This window comes from Triturus cristatus, chromosome 1_1, assembly GCF_964204655.1.
Source record: "Triturus cristatus chromosome 1_1, aTriCri1.1, whole genome shotgun sequence".
Lineage (NCBI taxonomy): Eukaryota > Metazoa > Chordata > Amphibia > Caudata > Salamandridae > Triturus > Triturus cristatus.
Window position 1 is genome coordinate 51,821,139 of NC_140579.1, and position 20,945 is coordinate 51,842,083.

At 45.5% G+C, this 20,945-nt stretch overlaps 1 protein-coding gene and 1 long non-coding RNA gene across 2 annotated transcripts in view; one reads left to right on the plus strand and one right to left on the minus strand.

Annotated features, from left to right (window-relative positions):
* The window catches only part of LOC146869347 (uncharacterized), a 34,451-nt gene extending 14,051 nt beyond the window's left edge, over positions 1-20,400 (plus strand). The window contains exons 2-4 of the long non-coding RNA XR_014981040.1: positions 153-266; positions 756-906; positions 20,149-20,400. This is a non-coding gene — a long non-coding RNA (uncharacterized LOC146869347). The remainder of the gene's footprint in view (positions 1-152; positions 267-755; positions 907-20,148) is intronic.
* On the minus strand, positions 4,490-5,293 carry LOC146869348 (UPF0739 protein C1orf74 homolog). The gene has a single exon (XM_085651164.1). The coding sequence runs from the start codon at positions 5,291-5,293 to the stop codon at positions 4,490-4,492; it is 804 nt and encodes a 267-aa protein (XP_085507290.1).
* Positions 20,401-20,945: the final 545 nt, after the last annotated feature.

Here is a 20,945-nt window from a genome sequence, read left to right on the forward strand (position 1 = left end):
CTTCGTGTATGTTATTTGCAGTTAATGGTGCTTCCTGTTCTTGTTTTACAGAGTACTACCAGGGTGGAATTACTCTAATGTTGGTCATAACCACTTAGTGTATTTGTTATCTTGGTATTAAGTTAACTTTTCTGACTCCATTCCGATTTCAGTGTGCTGACCTTCAATCTGAATTGGACTGCCTGAGTCAGGAGTACCTCTTCTGCCAGACAAAGCTTCGTGAATGCAGAAACCAGAGCAAAACATTTCAGGCTAAGAGGCCAAAGGTAAAAGATGCCCACAGTGTGCTACACATAAATAGAGACCCTTTTGATCAAGTCCCTGTCATGTGCAGAAGGTAAAATCGAATGTTTGAAATATTTGTTTGGTTGTAAAACTTGATTTCGATCACCAGGATCATAAAAGCGCCTTTTTCTAGAAATAATAGACAGAAATATTGCAAACTAATCAGCGATCCATTTGTTTCGTTCAATATAAAATAAGTCGTACTTTCGAACCTTAATATAAAGGAGTAATGAGTTAGATATTTGAACATAGTAACGAAAAAGTCATCGTTTTGGGAGCTGCTTTAGGTAGTGCATTCTTACGCCTCCCATGTCACTTAAGATTTGGTTACATTTCGCTATTCCAAAGAGCAGGTTTTGTTGTTACACAAAGAAATTCAAAGAGTGTGTGGGGCTTTTTTCATTCGGTCTCTCTCCTTTCTGCACATTACTTTATGTGACATTCACAGCCGGATTCCTTTCTCTTTTTAGGGGTGCTGCAGCAGTTGCTGGTTTCCATGTCTGATGATCTTCCTAGCAACAGCGACAGCACTATTCTGCATCATTGTTCCACAGCACAGTTTTATACGATAAGCTGGAGTATGCATCTTACAGATTTTAGACTGACGTTAGACATAAAGTGGTAAAATATTTCTCAGGAGTTTCGTATTTGTAAAATATTTTTTTAAATAATGTTTTATGGAGTATTTTGCCTGCTTGCAATTTTAGGAAACTTTTTAATAAAGCTTCCTACAAATGTTGAAATTATGTTTTTAATTTCTTTCTTTTCTTGTTTTATATTCACCATACTGGAAAAAGCAAACTAACCTATTTAATCTTATATTGTTTGCCAGATTGTCTGTAACCTATACATTAACATGCAAAAACATGGTGGATTCTGTGGAAAGCCTTTGGCAAATTACAGTTCTAGTACACAGTAACTAAGCAATATTTTCTTTGTTGGAGACAATAACAAGATAGTATCGCACTGTGCTCCGTGTCTCTGCTTCAGGCTTTCACGGAAATGAGAATGAAGAGCAAGCGACACTCGGCGGGATAGTGGTGGTTTCAACTTTGCCTCGCTACAACCACTCTTGCACACTGTTTACGTGGGAAACGCTTGGTTGAAGTCTCTTCGTTTCTTTCACACCGCCACTTATGAACTCATAGTTTTCACAGGACAGTGACTGTTTCTGTGTTTTCTCAATAAAGTGGAACTTAGCTGCCTATTCCAATAGTCTTAGATTAACAGACACCAACTGCTCTGAGTCCAGGCTTTACTTCTCCGCGGTTGCGGATTCATGCTGTACCTCGTACATTGAGGATGGCCTTGGTTCCCTTCACATAAACATTGCTTGCTCTGTACCTTTGCCTTGATCAATAGGGTTGATGCGCCTGAAGGGATCATTCTTTTGTTTTATAAATTCAGCAGCAGCAAAATGCCTGACCTGCCTTAGTCAACCGCTGCCCAGAGTTAAACACGACCTAAGCTTCATATCTTCAGGACATCTGTAGCTGTAGAGACCAACTTGTAGATAGATGATCCATAATGTTAATGTCTTCAATAAACTGCATCATTACTTGCCAACAGTCTAGCTGGGACAGTCGACGCCATTAGAAATCGAACGTTTGCAATCCCGCTTGCCATACAGATATAAGGTTTAGTTGTGGTAATATCCGCTGGACTATGCAGCTTCAACTTCAGAGGACACCGTGCCTGCAAGTAGGATTTTTCTCTCGTCCTCCCAGTAATTAAGGCTTCAAGACGGGTGCTGGCAATGTACAAATACTAGATAGGTGTTTACTGGTATTTCTTTATTCCAGTTGCATTGCTCGTCTACCACGTTATTGCACTGAACCGCGCTGCGTGTAACACGTTTGTATTGTAGAACATTGGAGCACTTGATACAGGTACACAGTTTGGTTCTCTTCTTCATCAAGAGCCAATCCTGGGTTTGAACCTAGGGGCGCAGATTCAAAGTCCACAGTTTTGCAAACAAACCATAGCTCCCGACTGTACTGGGCTGTAGCGGTTACATATGAAGCAACAACCATTTGAAAAGGTGGTATAGCACCAAGTTTACAACCTTCACCTCATTATACCATCTTGGGGAGTTTGACTTTTTCATTTGGGACAATGTAATATAATAAAAACTTGACAGTTCTGCTGCTCTTCCGGTACAGAGTTGCCAAGTGTGATTGGAAGCAGGAGCATGTGATGGGTGACCCTGAAGTTGTCGGTTTTTATTATCTAAATGGATAGAGCTTAGTAGTAATGTGACAGGACAGGATAGACAGGTAGGCGCTGCCACATGATAGAATGACACTTTATTTGGCTGCATACAGAGACTACTACAATTGTGAGTCTCTCACATGAACCTTTTTCCACCTGGCTGAAGCCTACACGTACAGTATTTAAAAAAAAACAAAATGTTAGCAACCCTACTTGCAACTAAGGACATGTTAGTAGCTTACATACTATTACTTTGGGCTGTCCTTCTTTCTCAAAATATTTGCTTGGCGGGAAAAAATGCTGTTGGAAACCTGTTGCCTTGGCACATTTAACTGGACAGTTAGACTCTTTTTAGCATGAGCCTTTTTGATAACATAGTTCAACAACAAAAAAATGTGATCCACGTAATATACAGTAGCTACCCTAGTAGACTTTCAGGAGAGCAATGTATAATAGTATTCTGGCCCCCCACACACAACCTCCTTCTCTAGGTTACCGATCTCTTGGTTCAGTTCTTGTCCTAGATCTATTTTGACTTCCCTCACTTTTGGCAAGGCAAGTTCATCTATAGTCTGCATCAGTGAGACTCGAACCTGGTGAAGTAGTGATGTCACCACTACTCATTCTTTCTTTAGCCAATCGCAAGAGCTCGATTAGCTTGTTTATGAGTCAAGTACGGGTTTTGTAGACCTCGAAGGTGAAACCATATGCCTGGAGAGAACAAAGAGGAACAGTTCTGCCTGCCTTTAAATCTCCTCGCATTCTTGCTGATCTCCACATAAGACGAGGGGGGCGTGCACTGCCATTGGCTTAGAAGGTATGTGTTCAGCAACTGACCAACTGAAAAGTCCCTTTGAGATCTAATAGATGCAGAAGATTCGCCTTGTAGACATGCTGCGCGAGTGCATGAAAATCTTAACTGGGTAAAATATTCTATACATTAGTCTGCAGATGCTTTTGGATACATTCCTGTGTAAAGAAAAATACTGGCCATTACTCGATACACCAAAAATATTAACCTAATTGCAAAGACCTAAGGCTTGACGCCAGAAAGAGATGTTTAAGTATAAAGATATATTAGAAAGGCACACTTGAATATGAATACCTGAAAACATTTTAGAAGCAAATTCAGATTTGTAGAACGAAAAAAGAGAACAGACCAGCTTAACAGCAAGCAGTGTATCCAAAAGGACAACGAACATCTGTGGGGATTTAGCCTCTGGCGTTATTTTCCCTGGTCTGTAATAAGCTATCCGAATAGCACATCTGTACCATGTACGTGTCCTTGATTTGTGCTTCTTCAGAAATATATCACTTCTTGGTGAAACGGCACAGGGTCCTGGCACTAGACACTTTCGCAATAGTCTTGGTTCTGCTGAACACACACGGCTGCATTGTAGTTTACTTTCTATCTATTCACAGTTTGGGGAATTAACACATTTGAAAGACACCTGGGAAGTGCAACAGGCATATCGCACCGAGGTATTAAATATACAACACACTCTGTAACGAAAACAACTGAAATTGAAAAGAAAACTAAAATTGAGATGATTATCAAATTAGCCCTTTGAATATTCATAATTACGAAAGAAAACTCTAAATCGTGTAACTTTTCTCAAGTGCTGTTCAGTTACTAAAAGCCACAACATGAGAAAGGAATCTCCTTAAAAGCTGGGGTGTCTACAAGATGTGTGCACGAGAGGAATAAAACTGGGATTTTGGTCTAATGTAACTGTGATTTTCCCTGTATTACAAAACGTAGTGAAGTGCTCACATTAAGACATAGATCTCCCACCCAAAGATAGAGAAAAAAAATAAAGCATGAATGGAGAGAAATGTGAAATACATTCCCCGTATCAATTATTCTTCCGAAGTAGGATGGTATTGGTATAGTCCAACAACAATTCCCAGCAATGGCGAGATACAGTGCCAGAGGCGTATGCAGATTTGTGGTGAAGGCTCACACCACTAATTTTTAAAACATGGATGTGATTTACAAAGCTACGGCTGTCAAGACTGTCAAACGACTGGTCACACTTAAATTAGTAAAACAATTCTGTTTAGAAAAAGCATTCTTCAGGTTTTCATTCCAAGAGTCTAGATACTCCCTCAAGTAGTGGTGCAATTCCTCTGGAACGCTAAAGGAGTAAAGCTGAAATCGCATGCTATCGCTTATCTTTAAACATGATCCATCTGCACTGAAGACCCGCAGAGGCGTGAGGGCTAAGCAATTTTCAATCCCTTTCCTTGTATCAAACCAGTAGGAAGCAGGATACCCCAAAAGAACGCCAAATATGGTGCACAAATTCCATTCTTGGCAGTTTACTGCCCCCATAGACACAGTTCCAGGTTCACCATTTCTAAATAGGGTGAGATGACTCAACAGGTCAAAAACGTGTCCCTTGATCTCCTCGGAATGGCATGGTTCACAGACCGTCGGACTTGTCTGGCCTGTCGAAGCATCAACAAAGCCAACAGCATTTCTGTGCATGGCACATTCCAGATTCAACACTGCATTCTCCACATTCACCACAATTATGTTATCTACTATGTCAAGCAGATGTACGTGGTGCTTGATCCAACCAATGAGTTGAAGTTCCTGAAGGAAGTTGCAGAGTGGCACAATCCCAGCTGTGCTGTAATCATACAGGAAGGCAGGTTTCAACCCACAATCTACAGCTAGTATTTCAGTGGCAAGGTTCAAGGAGATGGATGGAGGGAAATTCTTCTTCTTCTTCCCTGTCCCCAGATGACGTTGTGCTGCTGCGATCAACAGTGGAGAAAATGCTGCAGACATTATTTGGCGGTTCAAGCAAACATTTTGAAAAGGTGTCTGTTTCAGTAAACTAATCTAAGAAACAATCGTGAACCCTTATTGAATTAGGCTGATTCCATGCGATCACTGCTCTCAGATTTGTGAACTCATTACACATGTAATTTTGCTTTTGTTATGCTTCCATTCACTGAAAGAAAAAAAAGAACTATGTATTATTACAAGTTACATAAATAAGTCACTTAGATTAATGTAACCAAATGTGAAGAAAAGATTCACTTGAGAAAGTAGTAGATACACGTCAACAGGGTTTAGCATTAAGAATGGTCAAAGTACTATTACAGTTGGTCACACAGAATACTCAGACTTGGTACAGTCTGTGTTACTGTTACTTCCCAATTAGTATATTCGCATTGGCCAGGCAGGTACATTTACTACTGGAATGCTTTCACCAGCCTCTAGTTCAATGATAAGTGCATCCGTGGGGCTGGATAACGTTACTGGAATCAGAATAGAATTGTCCAGCAGTAAAATCATTAAAGGCGGTTAGGGGATTACAGAATCGGAATAACAGATCTGTGCCGAACTTTGCACCTACCGGACTGCTCCTACATTTGAAGAATATATCTATTTCGAAATTCTCAAAAAGTCTCAGGAGTAAAATGTATACATGCAGAATGTGTACAAGTTTTCAAACCCTCATAGGAAATGTAACACGAGTGACTATTTGCACATGTAAAATTTTTATTACTCCACAAAGAAAGTATTTTCCCCTCTGCACATACCATTTTCTCTATATCCCCTCTTAATTTTGGTGGCAATTATTTACCATTCATATTGTGGAAGCAAACTTAAAGAAGTCAATTTGTATATTTTTCCATGTTTGGAAACTACTTGCAAATTGTTGGAGATTACCCACAAGCTTAAGTTTCTGTGGGTGGGCATTGAAGAACCTTTACAGGTCGACTAAACCCAGAAGGCCCACTACCTAATACACTTCTACTACTACTTTTACAATTGTGAAAAGTCCACCATACTAGCAAAATTGCAGCACTCGTCAATGCATGTACTGAAAAGTCTGTCATTTCTTATTAACCAGAATCAGGAATTTATGCCAGGCAATCAAAATGTTTGCATCCATAAATTTATCTTGGGTACAAAAATACTTTAAAAACATAGAGCCCGTGGTAGTTCTGTTTGCAATCGTTAGTTGATAAGAACAACCTTTTTGACCTCTAATATCTTTTGGATCCATTTGAGAAGTCCTCCTCAAACCTTTCAAAGATGCGGAAGCACATGGGTTTGATAGGTTTCAAGAGTCTAGTAAAGACATTCCAAAACCTGTAATTCACATTTTAAATCCCATAAGCATATTTCCTCACTGACGCACCAAAAACCTCTAAACAATTTTAACCCAAACTTGACCCAGATGGTATTGCTTGGCCAAAATGTAAATACTTTTCTGGTCTGGTGTAACTCTGTTCAATAATTCTGAAAACAACCAAAAATGAGAGATTAAAAATGTTGCACGTCTGAATTCTGAATCTAACTCCATCACTCACACACAGGCTGAGAGAATTGAGAATTTCTTAATGTGACTTGTCAGACTTGCGCAAGCCATGGATTGTAAACAAATATTGTGCAGTCTCATGAGAGCAAAGTGGGTACATCACAAACTGAAGGAGGGGTGGGGTGATACTCACAGGGGTGGAAAAATTCCATGGCGCACAAAAATCAACTACTAACCACCAGTGGCAAATCACACTTTGACTCAAGGGGTGACATGCAGCTTTTTTTATTCCCTAACACACTTTCCCTGACTCACTTTTACTGACTAGGATATTAAGCTATAGAGTAAAGAGGCACTAGGCTATACGCCAAGGATCTTAGACAACATCCCTATATCCATTAATACTAGCCCATCCCTGTTCCACTTTAGGAACGAGTTGCATATGCATCTCTTTAAAGAACACCACATCGTGATGAAATACACTTTTGCTATCAAGAATCAACTATTTTTCCAATCACTAAATGACTGCATCCTAGCCTTTGACACTGTACAGCTCTCGGCTGCCTTTTAGGAAGGCATGCGCTATACATATAACACATACATACGTACATACAATAGTCCTGTGACTGAGCTCCAACAAGTCCTTAATAGTCTGACCCAAGAAAAGTAAACTTGTATCATTGAGGAATCTTTGGCTTACTCTTGTATCTTCCTCCATCTCAGGAAATTCCACACATTTCAGCCTCAGGAGGTAAGTTTCATAATGACAAATAAGCATTCATTTCAGGGCCTTAGTCACCTTTAGCCCTGCAAGTCAACAGCAGACTAGTGCCATCACTTGTGGAGCAACATTTATCAATGGTCTTAAGCAGACAGGTTGGACTTCATCAGAGCAGCAGGCAGCTAAGGCCTCTCTCCTTTTCAGATCCAAGACAATTCTCCGCTCAGACTGGGTCAAGTGAGGTATTTTAAAGTATAAACCAGTCAGTCCATCGGTCTTTCAGCAAGTTATCCAGCCAATCTTTTTTTTTTTAACACCTTTATTTTAATTTTCAACAATCCTGCAGCAGTTACACAAACAGTATTGGCTGCAATCCACAGTACCTTCATGAGGAGCTCGGCTAGTTAGGTTCAGGACTTTACTGATCCCAATAGCACATTGGGGCTCTCCTCTCCAGCCATCATGGATTATTTTCCCATTCTGGCTCACTCACGCTAATATCGGGCTCATCTTGATTTGCATTTAAGAACACCCCATTCCCTGAGGTCATCTGCCAATTTCTCATCCCTTCGGCTCAATTTCATATGTTGTTCTTCGGCCATTGTCCACTCTCTCACATTGCGGTGCCATGCATCTACTGTGGAGGAGTTATGCCCCATCCATGTTATAGCAACCCTACGTTTTGCTAACACTAACAGCAGCTGCATTAACTTGTAAGCCATCGTGCATCCTTTAGGTTTTTTAATGTGACCCAGTAAACAGTGTAGCGGTGAGCAGTCAATTTGGAATACCTACCTGGGTCCACAATACATCCATCTAGGGCAACTCCAAGCTAAGTGTAGAAAATCCGCTGCTCTATCCCCACATTGTGGAAAGTGATCTGTTCGAGAAGGTGTAATACGATCAAGTTTCGCTGGCATATGTGTGTGGGGCAAAAAATTGTAATGCACCAACCTAAAACGTGCTTTACAGGATACTGTATGTGTCAGCCCACTAATGGCGGTGCACATCTTATCTTACATGGGTGTTTGCAGGTCTGCATTCCATGCCTCCCTCGCCCTAGGGGGAAGACCAGCAGCATCCAACCTCATCATTTTGTAAAGCAAGCAGATCAATCGACGTCCAGCGCCACAGTTTCGAATTAGGTCTATGGTGTGTGTTGTCTGCAGGATCACGGGATAGGCAGCCCATGTCACTTTAAACACTTCCACCAACCCTGTGTAGTGCAAGTAGTGCCCTTGTACCAGTGTGAGATTCCCACACGCCTGATCATGTTTTAAAAGTCTCACCAGTGTATAAGTCTGCCATCACTTCGCAGCCATCGTCCCTCCAATCCTGGAATGACATGTGTGCCATCATTTGTTGCACTGGCGCCAATATCCATACAGGCAGTTCCTGATGAAACGGGCCATGTTTCAGGACTGATTCCACGTACAACTGCCAAACAGAAGAGGTTTGACCTACTATGTAGGCCACTTCGCCTGTGACCACACCAATAGTCTCTTCTCCCAGTTGTCTCCCTCATCAAACCACCGGGTTGCATGTTGCAGATGCGTCGTGTAATAATCTAGTAATCCCACCTTGGCGCCTCCAGTCCCACCTCCTCATACCATCGAGACAGGGTGCTCAGTGCCACCCTACTATTGGGACCCGCCTAGAGCAGAGATGTGAACACCGAGCTCAGTTGTTTACAAACAATCTTTGGGATAGCGCATAATGGATTCTGCAAAGCATAAAGACAGTGTGCGAGTACCACCATCTTGGACAGTGCCAGTCTGCCCATCAGTGAGAGCGGCAACAAGTTCTAAAAGGACACCGATCTCCACAATGCAGCGAGTACTCTATCCACATTTAGGTTGAGCAGTTGGGTATCTGTAAGCGCTACCTGTACAGCCAGATAGCTAAAATGTGCCAGTTTCCCAGCACAACCTAAGGCAAGGGAAGCATTCATGGGGTAACTTTGCCATGTTCACCAAGGGAAGTTTAAGGATTTGTGGCGAATTAGATGCAGGCCAGAAAAGTGCCCCAAATCATAAAGGAGCCTCAACAGATTAAGTAGTGCCATCCAGGGTGAAGCTATGCAGAACAAAGCTTTGTCTGCATATAATGTAACGTGCTGCTCCACCTAGACGAAAGGCCCACTTACCAATTTCTCGCCGCACCCAAACGGCTAACGGCTCAATCGCCAGGGCAAATAACAGTGGTGAGAGTGGGCACCCCTGACACGTTCCCCTATTCACATTCTTGAGGGACTCGAGCCCACCCGAATCCTAGCGTGTGGGCCGTAAGAGCAATTTGACCCAGCTCTGAAACTACGGCCCTATGCCCACCACAGTATCAAAGGACTTCTCCAGGTCTATCAACACCAGGGCCAGTTCCTCATTTCTATGCTTCGCTTCATGTAATATATGAGATTACCGCTGCAGATTCATGCCCGATCAAGTGCCTCCCCGTACTCTTGTAGTAGGGACTGCCCCACCGTAGCCGAGAATGCCTGATAGAACTCTGGCGGGAATCTGTCTGCCCTCCCCGGAGCATTCGCCCTAGGGAGCGCCTGTAGCGCTTCGCCCACCTACTCCAATGACAACTGGGCATACACTACCTCCACACACAACGGGGGTAGGTGCGCCAGGGGTAATCCCTCCAAAAGTGGTATATAGCGGTCTGCTTGGACAGCAGGGTCCGCCTTGTGCACTTTCCTTAAGTGTAACTGAAATACCTCAAGAATGGCTGCTCTGGTGTACACTATTGTAGCTTTCGGCGTGAGCAGACACGTAGTCAGCGATAGGGCTTGTTCCCTCCGCAAGATCCAGGCCAAAAGGTGCCCAGACTAGTCCCTATTCCTGTGTAATGTTCTCCGTACTGACAGAGTGTGCATTTATCTAGCCTATCCCATATGTCGCTGATGAGTCTGCGCAGACAGTTCTCTGTAATCAGCGGTCCAATGCACCTGTTCCTCTGCTTGGGCTGCCCCCAGGGCGTCCTCCTGCTCTTTGAGCTCCCGCTGGAGCGGTCGGCAGACCCCACACATTAGTCACATACATACATCCCTCAACACCACATTCAGTGCTTCCCACTCCGTGACCCTACTAGCCATCCCCTCCCATTTAAATGCCATATATTCCGTCAGTCCATGAGACAGTGCCTCCCTGCCTACCGGGTCCTCTAGGATTTTAGCAGACATTCTCCATGTCCTCGGTACCTGGACAGGACCTCCCCACTTCAATACTGAGTTAACTGGGGAATGGTCGGATAGAAAACGAGCTAAGTGTGTCACTACAACGTCTTCTCCTCTGGACAGTCCAATATGTAGTTAAAGACCCCCATCTACAGAATGGGTACGTCCAACTCCTGTATTATTAAGTCTTCCATGACCTGATAAAACGCAGGATCATTGGCATACGGGGCATAGGAGCTTAAAATGGAGTAGTCACAACCGTCTAGTGTTCCCCGAATCAGCACATAGCGACTGTTCACGTCCGCCTCCATATATGTCAATGTGAAAGTTATCCCGGGAGCCACCCATATCAACACACCCCTAGCATAAGTCAAATAGGAAGAATGGTACATCTGACCATGTCATTTCTTGGCCACCCTGTCTAGATGTCTCCTGTAAGCATGCTATAGATAAGTGATGTCTTTTGAAGCTGGTAAGCACTCTATGCCTCCTGGTACAAGTGCCTAGGCCCCGGACATTCCAGGTCAGTAGTTTAAATTCAGTTGCCATCCCCATGTACTGCGTGTTTCAAATAAATCCCCTGTTGCCGACCCTTAGCCACTGTGTGCTGCTGCTGCAAAAAGCTGCATCTAATAAACCAGCAATCCATTAACAGCTCTTCCCCCCACCCATGGACAAATAACGTGCAACTGTGCAATCGTTAGTGCCCTCCCCCTGCTCGTGCCAGGATGTGCTCAGCCAACCCTCAGTCCAACAGGGACTGGTTAATTCCCCAGGGAGAACTAGAGTCCTGACCGGGATCAAACCATCATTGTGATCAGCCATAGCCCACGGAGGGGCAACAATGCATCAATCTCCAGTGTGTACACAATGCAGGCGACAGTTGCTCCTCTCATCCACCGTCCCTCCCAAGTCTCCCGCCCGGCCACACCACCATTCGACCATCAAACAGTTCTGCAGCGTTACCACACGCACTGAAACCAGGGTCTACAGCACAAGTGCACATGGTCACTGCACTATCATAACAATAAAGAAGAAACAATCAGGTATAGTCTTGGGCACCACTCTCAGTCGTCTTCCGTTTCCGGTGCTGGAGCTGGCAGGGAGTCAAGAACAACATCTTCTGTTGGGCTCAGGGTCACTGGCACATCTCCAGGCTCCAGTATGGACGAGGGAGAATGTGAGTCTGAAGCCTGCGTTTCTAAAGTCCCAAGGTGCATGGTGCCATCCTCTCGAAAGGTGACCCTCTGTTACCCCAGCGGCATCTCGCTAGGCCCCCCTGCGGTCTGTCCATTTCGTTGCAACCCCCCACTTGGACATGAGAGCCCCATCGTCACCTCTGGCTACGCGGTTCATGGGGAAGGAGAGCATCTCCCCGAATCTCAAGTCTCCCACACCTCCTCCGCCGTCTCAAAGAAATGTGCTTTTCCTTGCACCAGAACCTTCAGTTTAGCTGGGTACAAAAGCATCTACTGTAGTTGCAAGGTCCGCAGCTGCTGCTTGGCTCCCAGAAATGACCTGAGCAGTTCCTTCGCCTGCCTGGTGTAGTTCGGGTATATGGTGATTTTACTATTGCCATGGGTAAGATTTTAGCGCTCACATGCTACATGCAGTTTACAGTCGGGGTCACGGTAGTTAAGTGTTTTGGATAGAATAGTCCACGGCTGGGCCCCAGGGGGTGCGGCGGCACCAACGCTCTTTCCACAACGAAAAAGTCAGGCAGGTACCATGGGCACAGTTGAGTACGGATCCACTGTTCCGACGAGCTCCCCTCATCTTGTTTCGGGAACCCCAGGACGCGGATATTGCTGCGCAGGGCCCAACCCTCCGCATCTTCGACCCGACGCTCCAGAGCCCTCATGGTCATGGCCATTTAAGTCACCTGCTTTTCATAAAAAACACCTCTCCTCTTAGCTCAACAATGTCTCCATCCGCTGTGGACACCTTGTCCACTACTTTTCTCAGGTCCGCCCTCAGTAGATTCACGTCCACCGAGACTATTTCTATTTGGTGTTCCAGGGCCGTTCTGGAGCCCTATATGGCTGCCAGCAGGTCCACGCTGGAGGGTTCCCCACCTCTGTCTTCCCCCTCTTCGCTGGTACCCTTTTGTCTAGTTATCCACTGTTGGGGGTGTTGCATCGTGGTATATTGAGTTATTGTGTTGGCAGAGGGGACACGGTGCCTTATCCTTACCCATGTCACAGAGGTCCAGGGCATCCTGTGTTTCAGCCAACAATTCCAATGGCATGTTCAAAAGAAGGCTAGGGCGCTGCTGGGTCCATTTAACGCCCCGCGCCATGGTGGGGGCCAAGGCCATTGGTGCACCACCACCCAGTCTGCCCTCAATCCAGCCACCCATGGTCAAGCCCCTGGGAGCACCGAAGTACAAGGCGCTCCAGGTCAGTTCCACTGCTCATGTAGAGAATCAGAGTTCTCCAGCTCTACCCATAACTGGGAAGGCGGCCACATGAGAACGATATGGTAGGCTTTGTGTGGGGCTTATTCATGACCCGGGTCCGTCCCCTGCTAACGTGGCTTTCCTACGACTCAGTGGGAATCCTCCAGGTTCCAGGATCACTGCTGTGCCCAGGGCGGGCCCCCCACAGAACCCTCAGGGGCCCCTGACAAGCCACTAGGTCGCAATGTCATCTGTGCAGGTCCACCCACATCTCCTCGGGCTCACAGCTATCCCTTATTGCCCAGCTTGGCGGATCCCTCTCCGCTGACTCACCGATCTGAAGGCCAGACGGGGCCCCGCCCCCACCTCTCTTCGATGGCCCTCTGTCTCTCCCGTAATTTCTCACCCCTAGCATAGGTCCCTCAGGACCACTTCAATAACATCGCAGCACACACTGACGCAGTGGCCCCACCTGCTCTTCGTCCGCAGTTTCACCGGGGCTCCGGCCACGGCACAGGTCGCAAGCAAGGGCCGGCCACCTCGATGTCAGCCGCAGCACTCGCCGGGTGCCACAACTGGGGCAGTCCTCACCCCACCGGGGGCTGCAAGCACCCTTGCTCTCCTCCCCATGCTGCACCGTGCGACGACATGCGGCAGCGACCACCACAGCTGGGGAGCCGATATCCTCCTCCTTCTGCCCTCGCCCATGAGGCAGGGTGCACCGCAGCTCAGGATGTGGCCCTAGGACGTCATCACAGGCCACTGCCCAAAATAGTGGCCGCCAGGTGCCCAGTGCGCGTCTGCCGAAGCAGGTCTGTGTCTGCTACCGGCCTGCAGGATTCGGTAGGATTGCAGGATCAGGCTGGCCGGTTGCTTAAGAGCTCACGTCCTGTCAGCCATGTTGCTTGGCCACGTCACTGAGAGAATGAATTCCAACCAATCTTAATAAAGTTCCCAGGTTTCCCATTGACAGTACTGCAGCAAAGAGATGCATTTATTTTCCTGTACATTCAATCTGTAGTATTAAATCTATCCCAGATTTCCATCCACAAAAACAGCAAATCCCTATGTGAGCTGTGCAGATTCCACCCCAGCCTCCAAACTCTAGTCATCTCCCTTCCAATTCATCACTGTGGGTGTCAAACGCCAATCCCTCCTTCCCATCCCCTCCCTAGGTAGGCCTTGTTCAAGACCTACAATAGGACACTGATCCACTAGCTCACCTGGCTTTTCCTTCTGTTATGCCTCAGAGTATACTCCTTCCCACTGATATTGTAAAAATACACCCTCCTCTCCAACTTCCTATACCTGTACTCTGTGCCACTGTTCTTTGTGCCTGCAGACCTGCTCATGAACTGCCTTACCAGAGTGACAGCTATAGGAATTTGGAAACCAAAGTATATGTTCTTTTAAACAGAGCACTCCTTGGTAGGCCTGAACGGCAGGCTGCTACCCTTAGAAAGATCAATAAATACGGTGTCCAGAGCAGACAAATGAGCAGAATACAGCATAAAGGTGGATTTATTTACAAGAAGATATAATGCAATGCCTCTCAACCTAACCCAGACTCTGTGCTACAAATGCTGATCTACATCCAGCACCAGAATGCAATGGCACGGGCATGGACAAATGGAAGACACTGACTGTGTTTTACTCATGTTACTGGCACAGTATGCACTGGCACATGTATGTGGCTTTGCCTACAGTCCACAGAAGACACTCTGGCACCTATAACCTTTGCCCCATTTGATATATGTGTATGGGTGAATGAGAGGTATGGTCATGGCTCCAAAAGTGTATTTCCCATGTAAATTACCATACACAATATTTGAAAAAACTTCGGGCCAAATGTTATTCTTTGTAAGTACTTTAGTCATAGGTTCTGGGCACCTGGTATGTCCCATGGTCAGTCCCTACGCAGAAAGAGATATATATATATATTCACTTAAAAAACCATAGGTTTCACACATGTTATAGTTAGCTGGACATTTCACTCGTAAAAAACCAATGAAATTCCCCCGTTATAGTTAGTTCAGATAACTATAACTCGAGCGCCCGCAATCCACTGTTCATGACGTCACATATTACATCACTCATGACATGGTCAGTGGCATCACTCATGACATCACTGATGACATCATCCTTGTGACATCATCCTTATGATAGAGTGGCGGTCGCGCGAGTTATAGTTATCTGAACTAACTATAACGGGGGAATTTCATTGATTTTTTATGAGTGAAATGTCCAGCTAACTATAACATGTATGAAACCTATGGCTTTTTAAGTGAATTTGCAAGGTTTTTTAAATGCTAATTCCTAACTATAACGTGTGTGAAACCTATGGTTTTTTAAGTGAATTTGCAAGGTTTTTTAAATGCTAATTCCTAACTATAACGTGTGTGAAACCTATGGTTTTTTTAAGTGAATTTGTAAGGTTTTTAAATGCTAAGTTATGTATGTTTTATTATATTTTTTATATATATATATTTTTTTAAAGGTTTTTCACCGTGCGCGAATGGTGCGCGCACCCTGCGATTTAAAAAAATATATATATAATGTTTTTTTCACCCTTCGGGGTCCTTCAGGGACCCCCTGACAAAGACTAGGGGGTCAGGAACTCTCTACCCTGCCCCCTTTTCACGTTCTCCACCTTTCTTTTTCACAGTCAGACACAAAACAAACAAAATGGCGGCCGACACTTCCTGATTTTGACCGATTCGAACATTGACTGACATGTAACCACCAATCAGAATTACGCTCGGCGCACGTTAAGGTGCGCGCACCGTGCGCGCCTATAGATATGTATGTACTTTTAACTGCAATTTTCTCAGGAACTACTGAACAGATTGACTCCATATATGCAAAAGGCACATCCCTGACCTGAGGACTACCTCTTTGCCAAATTTCAAGTAATTCTGTTCAGCCGTTCGGGCTGTACCTTCGACTAAAGGTCCTATGGGAAAATGCATGGGGAAAATGCGTTTTGGGACCCCCCTTTTTTCTCTTTTTGACGAATCACTCCGAGACTTTCAGGGTAGGAGCTGAGTGGAGCGCCCCATTAGTTTTGAAAATTTCGCGAGGATTCGTCAACCGGCGCCAAAGTTATTCATAATAGAATTTTCAGATTTCCTATGGAAACTCGGTCCTAACTATAACTATCTACTGGCGACCGCCAGTAGATAATATATATTTTTTTTACCTAAAAAAAAACAAAGGTTACAGGGACGTTATTTAGTTAGGAAATAGAGTTTACAGGGACGTTATAGTTAAGCTGTCACTCTAATGAAATAATGTCAGGGTTCGCTCGCCTTCCCAGAGCCTGTCTATTGAAAACAACATGCGGGAACATTTTCTTTGCTTTTCTTATCCCTCTCTTTACACCTATGCAGAACTCCCTAAAGTGTTAAAAGGACTCTCACCAACTGAGATTCGCCATGGCAAGCTTCATCATCGAGACCTCAACCAGATACCTCGTATATCTGGAGGGGGCCGGACCCTGGAAACCAAGGTATCTCTGATTGTATGAATCTATATATGTTTCTGTGCGCTGTTTCTGTGGTACATTTACAAGAGTTTTTGACATTGTCACCAAGAGTCCTGCGGGGCCCAGTGAGGTCCCCTGGGTGATCATGCCAGAGCAGCCCCCGGGCTCCTGAGGAATCCCGCTGGCTCAAAAAAGAATTTATGAAAGAAGGAAAATGTAGGGTGTGGGTCAGACCAGACCTTATTGCTAACACTGCGCTTCACACATTTCCACACCATGCCATGCACCGATATGATACACTGCTTATCAGCTTACATATTGCATAACTGATGATATCTGCAATCTACAGTGTAATCGATAACAGTGCAAGTTATAATTAGGTAAATTATGTATATCTTGTGGAATTCAGTGTTTTTTAGGTTTCTAAACATTAGTGCACCGGTCTCCAACCTTTTCTGCAGTGAGAGCTACTTATGATCAGTGAAAATCATTCAACGGCGGCACCGCCGTTAATGCCGAGGAGAGTCGCCCCACCTGCTGCGAGTGCAGCAGGCACACACAGAATAATAAAATGGTCATTACCTTACCATTTTATTATTCTATGTGCCGCTGGCCAAGCTACTACAAGTCTGGAGTTTGTAGCGCGGAATCAGCGCCAGGCCTAAAGAAGCCGAGCGCAAGGTCCGTGTGGGGACATAATAGGAAAAGCGTTTCTGGAGATATAAAGGACCCTGGCCATGGAGAGCACGATGAGCCAGAACTAGAGATTTAAATTTGATTCTGGCCGCAACCGGTAGCCAGTGCAGTGCGTGGAGATGGACCGTAACACTCTTCCTGGACGAAATACCCAGAAGTAGTCTAGCCGCCTTGTTCTGGACTACCTGGAGATGTATGAACATGTGTGTATATAAATGGGATATATGAGTATGGGGTGAATGAGTCTGTCATATGTACTTGTGGCACAGGACATACCTTCGCCATATGCAACCCTTTTTTTTAAATGGAAGAAATTTAAAGTGCAAAAAATTATATAATATGGAACAAATTTTTGCACTTTAAATTTCTCCCGCTTCAAAAAATGACTGTAATTTTCAGTTATAAATATGACATTGTGTCTACCAGCCACTGGGAGCAAGATGCCTTCTGTGTGTAAATGCTCGGGAGACATGGTGCCATGTTTACAGCAGCCTTTGTATTAAGCATCCTGACCTTCAATAGCACAAGCTGCGGGCTGCGTAGCCAAACTTTCTTTCAGAAATGAATCCCTGGCATACAAACTTTATGGTGAACTTTCGAAGGTGACTTTTCATTGTTTCTGGTTCTGGGTCATGCAGAGCAACACCGAGAGAGCAGAGGTGTGCAGATGCCGGGTGGAGACCAGAAGGCAGCTGCAGAGGCTGTGGAGCGGCGTGGAGGCAGAATATGCAGAACTGAATGGGGGAGGGGGGCGGGCTGGGGCATGTTAGGGCCGTCCTGGTCCAGTCAGCTGTCTACTTGACATCTACTTGCCGACCACGCCCGGTCCGTCAGTGGCGCCTCCGGGGGCCTTGGGACCGACAGGGTTGAGTCCCCTGCCACCCATTGCATTAGCCAGCACCGCCCCACAAGCATTGCAGAAAAAGCAGAGTGCAGACGCTGGGAGGAGACAGCAGAGGCCGCCGTATTGGTACCCCCTTGGTCCGTTAGCCATCTACTTGCCGGTCACGCCCGCAGGACGGTCTGCAGCAACCAGTGGCAGCTTTGACTGCTCCGGGGCAACCTGCCCGCAGCACACAGCAAGTCATCTCCTCAGTAAACGCAAGACAAGACCACCATTAGCAACACTTGCTGGCCAACGTTCCTCGGGGATGAATAGGATCCAGTTGCAGTTGGCGGTTTATCCCTATCCCCGTCAGTTGCCATACGCCCCAGTGCCCCATGCACAGGTCCACCCTCCGGAAATACATGTCCAGAGCAAGGGTCCGGCATAAGCAAGCAAGGTGGTAAGGCTCTAGAACCGCGACACAACAGCTGCAAGGCGTGGAGGCGGCCGGCACTAGTACGGTGCGACTTGTGCCTCTCCAACATTAGGGCACATATCAGCCATGCTCTGCGCATGTAACACAAGAGGAGCGCACAGCATTCAGCACACCTCCAACAGCCACCCAAGTAACCAAAGGCTCCACCACCGCCATCCAGCCACCCAGCTAGACTTAACACCACCCATGGCTTTTAATCACGTCTGTTAAAGTCCAGGTTTCTGCCAGGAGATACTCAATGTGTTCCTCTCCCCGCCCATCTAGACCGCTGAATGCCATAACCACACATATGCGTGGTTAAGGCAGATGCGTGGTTTAGGCAAGCGTTGTTCTGCTTGTGTGGAATGGCAGGTATGAGTCAGCTCGGTTGTTAAGGCTGTTTTCCTTTTGTAGGTCCCTTGAGAGGGTGAGCTTGTAATCTTGCATGGGAAAGGGATATTTGGCCTGACCCATCCCAGATGGTAACTGCAAGGCTTATTTTGCCCGTGTGCAAGAGTGAATCGGTGACCCCTGTAAGCCAGGAGAGGGACACTGTGGGCTGCGCCATGCATTGAGTTCTGTGCAGGGACCGCCAAGCCCATACCGGCTCTTTGAAGTGACCCAGAATGCCAGAGGGAGCGACCATAGAAGTAATATTGCCAACAAAGTGCCAAGACTTCTGTATGCCTTAGTGGCAACCCAGTATGCCAGGAGGGGCTGCCATGGTACATGTTTTGACGTCCTGATTCGAATGAGCCCTGGCAGTGACACACGGATTTAGTATCAGAAAAAGTCACAAATGAGGAATTTAGTGCTTTGACGCTGCCGGCTATTATTCATCTTTATTTAAGAAAGAATGATACAAGTCATAAAAGGTCACAAAGAGGATCGTTCTACTCTTTGCTGTTTCTACAAATGAACCTTTAATGAACCAAGCCACGCAAACAAGAAATTTGGGTTCTGCCTTGAGGCGGAAAGATTTTTACTCTTCCTAAACTAAAGAAACAGTGACATTTCCAACACAAAAATCTTTTCCCCGCTCTTCAAGTAATACACAATTGTTTCCTATTTCGGAAATTACCCAGACCTCGTCCTGAGGAGAACCCGTAAAGGAATTAGGGTTTGAAACGCACAGACCACGACTGATGGGGTATCCTTGCACAACGTGGATCAATATGGAGGACTAAAAATTAATTTTCAGTGTAAAAGAAAAACAATCCCATCAAGTCCATATTAGATATCTTGGACCCCCATACTGTACACCAAGAGCCCCTGTTGTTAATCTATCGCTCTGGCTCCCCAAATGTAGGACTGGTTGAATATTGAATTTTCCATGTTTTTTATTTGTTTATGCTTTAAGATTTGTTTGTCACAATGAACACAAAGATTTTTTTAAACGTTGTACATTTCATAATAGAAAGTTGATATTTCTCTCTTGCTTGAAAAGATATTTAAGATTATAAAGTGATATGAGCATTTGTAAAAAAATATCCAGAGGTCATGTTTATTGAGTAAAAAGGATCTTCACAAAGAAGTAAAATTGTTAAAATGACGCAGCCACCTATTGTTGTTTCGTGTTTATATGGTTTAGGTTACGGCACAGGAGAGTTACTGCAGCAACCCCATATGCCAGGAGCGACATGGTACAAAGTATTGTCAAGTTCGCCCCATCACCAGGGAAAACTAAAGCTGCGACCTGCGGGTCGAAACTGAGCACCAAGACCTGCCCCCTCACTGACCCTGTGGATTAAGGAGGACGCCGAGTGGACTTTATTCCGCCGCTGACGTCCAATTTGGGAGTACAAGATCAACTCCTTCCCCCCTGTGTGGGGACTGGCTGAACTTATTGCACCAACAGACGCCTAGAGCACCTCCAATCGCTGTTGAGACAGGCAGCACTGCTTGGGGGAGAGCCTGCGACTGCTGCTGCGTGTACCACAAGCTGCCCGAATATGCTGAGCAGGTTCAGAGCATTGCAAGTGCCAACAGACGGGCACCCGCTGAAGTGCTGAACGCTTCTGTGCTGCTGGAGCGGGCAAGACTTGATTTGTGCCCCGGGTGATTAGCTGCTGAAGGTGATGTGGCACTGTAGACACTTTTGACGATTTCCTGAGAGTCAAAGAGGACTCTTGAGTAAGGCCTACTAGTGAGCATTCCCTGGATGCGGCCATCAGTGAAAGCAGAATTATCCTGTACACACTGCAAGGGAGAGTGTGGGAAAGGGGTTTACTAGATAACGACTAGAGCCCCGGCCTCAAGTGGATTGTGTTATTGTTTCCGAATATCGTACACTTCTTTGAATGAACAGAGTTAGAAATAAAACACTTCTTTCTATGGTAAAAACAATTATTTGACTGGAGATTGATTTATTGACATTACTGAGTGCAC